At 25.8% G+C, this 6,000-nt stretch overlaps 1 protein-coding gene across 1 annotated transcript; it reads left to right on the top strand.

Moving 5' to 3' along the window:
* Positions 1-1,380: 1,380 nt before the first annotated feature.
* On the top strand, positions 1,381-2,488 carry LOC120262944 (putative germin-like protein 2-1). The gene is made up of 2 exons (XM_039270862.1): positions 1,381-1,544; positions 1,668-2,488. The coding sequence occupies exons 1-2, from the start codon at positions 1,424-1,426 to the stop codon at positions 2,228-2,230; spliced, it is 684 nt and encodes a 227-aa protein (XP_039126796.1). The 5' UTR covers positions 1,381-1,423; the 3' UTR covers positions 2,231-2,488.
* The last annotated feature ends 3,512 nt before the right edge of the window (positions 2,489-6,000 follow it).

The following is a 6,000-nucleotide window of genomic DNA, read 5'->3' as shown; positions in this document are numbered from 1 at the left end:
AAAGAAACAGTTGTATCTAATAAAACAAGCAGGTTTGAAATTTTACTTTGTTTCAAATGAAGTTGATGAATTGTAGATAAAATAATATCATTAATGGATTATTATATATGCATATAAAATTAAGATGAATATTAACGTACACCAAACCTAGCAACCTTCATGCAATCATTAAAAAGTAATAATTAGTTTATTATTATCTCTTTACATTTAAAAGCTATAATAAACCTACTCATCATCAATGTACAATAAAAATGAAAATATAAAGTTGAATTGTAATATTAAAATTCAAATAACAAAAGAAGCTAAACTACTAGTTCGTTAAAAAATAATTTTGTACGTTTTTTTGAATTTAAATGTAACGAATTGGTTGAGTTAGGTGAGAGACAATCTAAATCAAAAGGTTTTGAATAATTAATTACTCTAATACAAATTTTGTATTTACTTCTTTTATATTCAATAAGGTTTGCATATATAAAAACTAATTCCGTAAATTAACTAGACATTTTAAATAAAATTATAAACTCATTTATTATTAGAAGTGTATGTAAATGAGGCAAACTTGGTTGAGTTAGTAGGAGTTTGCTTTAACCCAAAGGAAACATTGATAGATCGCTTTCAGAGATTTGTTAAAATGCATATACATTATTTTTAAGTTTTTTTAATAAATTAACAAATTTAAAATGGTGTTTACTAGAATTGCAAATAGTACTTCAATTATCAAATGACATAAAACCATTAATCGAGATTTTTCCCAAAAAAAAAAAAAAAAATCATATTTATGATTGAATTTTTTAGATATATTATAAATATTATTCGCAATGATATAGTGGACCAAAATAAGAAAGTTAACAAAATTCAACCAATGTTTTTTTTAACTTTATAAATATCAAACTTTAAACTATTATCTAGATTTTCGTACTTTCAAAATATAACAAAGTAAATGTTTGACAGATGTATTTGTTTGTTTAAATTTGATATAAAAAATACATATAGAGACATTCCACATGTGAACATGAATAAATAAGCTTGTATTTTTATATATATGCATGCATGCATATATATGCATGCATGCATGCATGCATGCATGCATATAGTGTATGTATATGTATTTACGTGAAAGAAGGCGTGAGTACAGGAAACAAATCCAAGTCAAACAAATTTGCATTTGTGCACAGAAATGACCTCTTGCCATCTTTAATGACCCTCACAAACTAATTTAAGTTGTCAATATATCATAATAAAAAATTGAAAGCAATCTCACCAAACGTAACCTAACTTGATGACTTTTTATTTAATCAAAGAGAGACTTTTAACCCTCCAAAAAACATATATGCATGTATATAAACCCATAAACACCATGCCTAATCATGCATCCCACTACCCATCATCTCTTCACTGGTCTTTCAATCAAGAGCTGTGAAGAATGGCCACTACAAATCAAACACTCATCTTTCTTGCATTCTTCACAATAACTTCATCTCTTTGCTTTGCTTTTGATCCAAGTCCTCTCCAAGACTTTTGTGTTGCTGATCTCAATTCTCAAGGCATTAATTACTACTTATTCATTCTTTTACCATCTTTTAATTTCAATGCGCATCATTAATTAAAGTTATTATTTTCTTTTCTTAATATATATACTAACAAGCACAAGCATGCATGCAATGCAGTGTTCGTGAATGGGTTTGTGTGCAAAAACCCTACAACAGTCACAGCTGAGGATTTCTTTCTCTCTGGCTTCGACAAACCTGGTAACACAATGAATCTTCTTGGCTCTAATGTAACTCCGGCAACAATAGGCCAAATGCCAGGATTGAACACTCTTGGTATCTCCTTCGTTCGCATAGACTATGCTCCGGGAGGAATTAACCCTCCTCATACTCATCCTCGAGCTTCCGAAATCCTTGTTGTCGTCGAAGGCACTCTCTACGTCGGTTTTGTTACTTCAAATCTTGTCACTTCTAATCCCAACAATACATTTTACTCGAAGGTTTTACATCCCGGCGATGTTTTCGTTTTTCCTCAAGGTCTTGTACACTTTCAGTTCAATTATGGGCATTCAAATGCAGTTGCATTTGCAGCGCTGAACAGTCAAAACCCTGGAGTGGCTATAATTGCTAATAATGCGTTTGGACCAAAACCTCCCATTTCTGATATTGTTCTTGCCAAGGCATTCCAGTTGAGCAAGGAAGCAGTTGACATACTTCAAGCTAGACCTTGGCCTACCAATTAATTATTACCACCATATTTCTCAACTTCATCGACTATATATCTATATATATATACTTGTTTATGTTTGTTTTGCAAATGGGCAGACATGTTGCTTTTGTGTGAGCATGCATGTTTGCTAGTTGTGCTTTATGTGTGTGTGTGTGTGTGTGTGCACTCATTAAGTTTGTTTTGTTAACAGAACATGCACGCATGTTTGCTATTAGTTGTTGTATGAGAGATCAGTTGATTTAAATGAATTTTTCATCCTTTTTCTTTCTTAGTCTTTGATAGTTTAATCCCAATTATTAATATATATATATATAATCTCAGTTTGATTAGATTTATATATATATATATATATTCTCCTCATTTTAAGGGATCCAAGGGCTGTTCATTTTTAGTAGGTAGTTGAAAATTATTGCATAGTTGACTGGTTGAGTATCAAGGGTTGAATTTTAACGTACGCCGGCTAACCCTACCAGCTTTGAAGTTGGCATTTAGAATGATGTTAGTTTATTCTTATCTCTGTACATTAATTAAAATATGTAATTTATATATAGTCATCATCATATATTCACTCAATTATGCCCATTAATTTGTGGTATCATTTGTGGTTTATCTATTTTTTTTTAAATATTTTGTGGTATCATATTAATTTAGATCTAAGTTTCACAAATTTTGTAGTGTTTTAAGTTGGGGTTTTCCAAGATAAGCTTATGCAAAGTTCTGATATTTTTATTTTTACAAAATTCTATATCTTAACAGTAATAAAATTAACCAGACATAATTAGACTATGATCATGTGTTAGATATATATATATATATATATATATATATATATATATATATATATATATATATATATATATATATATATATATATATATATATATATATTACAATGAAAACGAAAATTCAGAGAATTAATAACATATGGGTTTTAAAAATAATTTAACAAAATAGGTACTGTATTACTTTTTGGATCAAACTTTTAATTAATTCCAAATTAATTTCCAAATTCATTTACTATCATTAAGTACAAGATTATGCAGGAAGAAAATGTGGGCTAACCCAATTGTAACTACCATTTAATGTGATTGAGAGTTTTTAAGTTTGAGCCTCTCAACTTACATTGCACTAGGCCCCTTGTAGGAGTTCTACGTGAGAAGTACTTTTTATCCTTTTCTCTAGAATTGCATGGCAGCGAGGTTTATCGCTAAGAGGTCATTCAAGCCACCATAACTAGTGCACCTCCGTACTTGCCTATTTTTGATTTAATACTTGTCACTTTTGTCAAAATAATAATAATAATAATAATAATTATTATTATTATTATTAATTAATTAATTAATTAATTATATGCTAGCTAAGCTCACGTAACATATATTTTGAGTAAGCTTGAAACTCTTTTCAATATAGAAGAACCATGCTCAAGTTTGGTTTGAGTTAAATTATTTGGAGCTCGAGCTCATGTTCAACTTGTAAAATAAGTGATGAAATATGACAATAGTATGTATGTGGTGATGATAGAGGTTAGGTTTCAAAATGAGAGGTTGGTAACATATTTGAGTTAATTATCTTTAAAATTTTTATTAAATTATATATTATTATTAAATTATTTTTAATAAGTTAAAATAATTTTAAAAGCTCCTTGGTGAAATAAAATTTAGAAACAGAACTTCTCAAATCAACTAAAATCATTAAATAAGATTTTTGATAAAATAAAAATTTATTATCAAATTGTTATAATAAATTATTAAAAACTTAAAAATTATAAATATTTTTACCGTATTTTAATAGACTAAAGCAAATATATAAGCATCCTTCTTTTCCAATAAATCAGTGATTTATCCACTTTATATCAATATATATATATATATAAACAACATTCATTCAGCCTCATTAAACTTTTAAACCTTAAGGAACAAGCATAAATTATTATAATTCAGTCTTAACAATTTAAGTTTTTAACTTAAGCAATCAGTTATTTAGTGTTTTACACAGCCACACCTAAAAGTAATGCATTATTATTGAATTCGAAAGCATCATTGGGGCCTTAATTAGTTTGTACCAAAAAGATTCCAAGATTCATTATTAAAAAAAAAAAAATGTTAAAAGTAATGTGAGTGAGGACAGCCAAGGACCCATTTGCATTTAAGTTATACAAAACAGTAAAAAAATAATAGAGTTGGTCGAGTGTTGGTGAACTGAAATATTCGGTATAGATTTTTTATTTATAAAAATATTAAATTTAAAATAATTTAATAAACTAAAAGTGGAAATAAGTTATCATATAAATTTTCAATGTGTTAGCTAATGAACTATTCCAACCAATTCACTAATATAACTATGACGCATGTTTAGTGTTAAATTTCATGAAACAAACATTATAATAAAATAAAATAATTAATTTTTATAATTTGTGTAGCACGTCCATTAAGAAAAACGAAACATCTGAATAATTTTGTTACTATTTTAAAATTAAAGATAAATAAGGACATACTAAAATAAAATAGTACTATACATTCAATACTTTTATGGGGTTGCATTTCTTTTCTATTTAATTAAAAATTATAAATAATTTCAATTAAAAAAATTATAATTCAATAAATACAACTAAATTATAGAATATTTTGTAACCCATTATTTCTTATTTTTAAAGTCAAAATAAAAACTTTATAAATGTTTTTATGTTGTGAATAAACTTTTGAATATTAGCTAGATTTTCATGCATCTAAACATTAACAAATTGAATATTTTACCAATGTTATTTGCTTGTCCAAATGTTATATATATATATATATATATATTGATATTTAAATATATATACATACATACATACATACATGTATATAGATATATAGTAAAATCTCTATAAAATAATACTCTTGAGATAAAAAAAAATATTATTATTATTTTATAAAGGTTATTTAATTATTGATAAATAAATAATTTATTAATTTAGAGAGAGTTTATATATTTTATAACTTAAATATAGTTCAATTTAATGGTTGGTAGATGAAGTGTAATACAAATTTTCAAGTACATTTGAATATAAATTTTATAAATTGTCATTAATCTTTAGTTTTAAATTTCAAAGTATTATAATTAAATTAAAAGAGGATTACTCAAGAATCCTCTATAATTGGCCAAAAATCTCCGATATGTGACTAAAATTACTCTTACATATGTTATGGAAATAATTAGGATTAAGTGAAGATCATTTATATTTGGCTAGAATCATTCTTGCATATGTTGTGGGAATAATTAGGATTTGTCATGCCTTAAAAAATTATTTGCTGCAACACAAGAAACATAGACCAAATATGTTGTATACTTTGTAAAAAAATTAAAGATGAGATTGAATTTAGTTCATAGATAAAAAAGAAACAAATAAAATTTAGATAAATATTTTAGAAAAGAGTAAAATTTAAAAATAGAAGTAATCAAAATAACCTTCAATATTATGAATTTTGTATATCATCTTTTTCTATATATTCAATAAATTATTAATTTATAATAAAGTTTTATATAAAAAAACTATCATTTTATGTATTTAGCGAAATTATTAATTTAACACATTGGCCCCAGTCAAGACTAGAGAAAAAATATTATTTAATTAAAATTATTAATTTATCAAACATTCATTTATCAAAATGTTTTTGTATGTGCTTGTATTTTTTTTTGTGTAAGTGTGCATGTAGTGTATGTGAATATAAATAAATAAATATATATATATATATATATATATACACACGCACACTTGAATGAAAAGAGACATAAGTACATGCG

This window comes from Dioscorea cayenensis, chromosome 6, assembly GCF_009730915.1.
Source record: "Dioscorea cayenensis subsp. rotundata cultivar TDr96_F1 chromosome 6, TDr96_F1_v2_PseudoChromosome.rev07_lg8_w22 25.fasta, whole genome shotgun sequence".
Classification (NCBI taxonomy): domain Eukaryota; kingdom Viridiplantae; phylum Streptophyta; class Magnoliopsida; order Dioscoreales; family Dioscoreaceae; genus Dioscorea; species Dioscorea cayenensis.
Note: the sequence above shows the minus strand (reverse complement) of the source record. Positions and strands in the feature narration are given on the sequence as shown.

Excerpts from the sequence above, each read along its gene's own strand:
- LOC120262944 (XM_039270862.1), top strand. The coding sequence starts at position 1,424 with ATGGCCACTACAAATCAAACACTCATCTTTCTTGCATTCTTCACAATA. Across the intron at positions 1,545-1,667 it reads TGCTGATCTCAATTCTCAAG|TGTTCGTGAATGGGTTTGTG; the intron begins GCATTAATTACT and ends CATGCAATGCAG.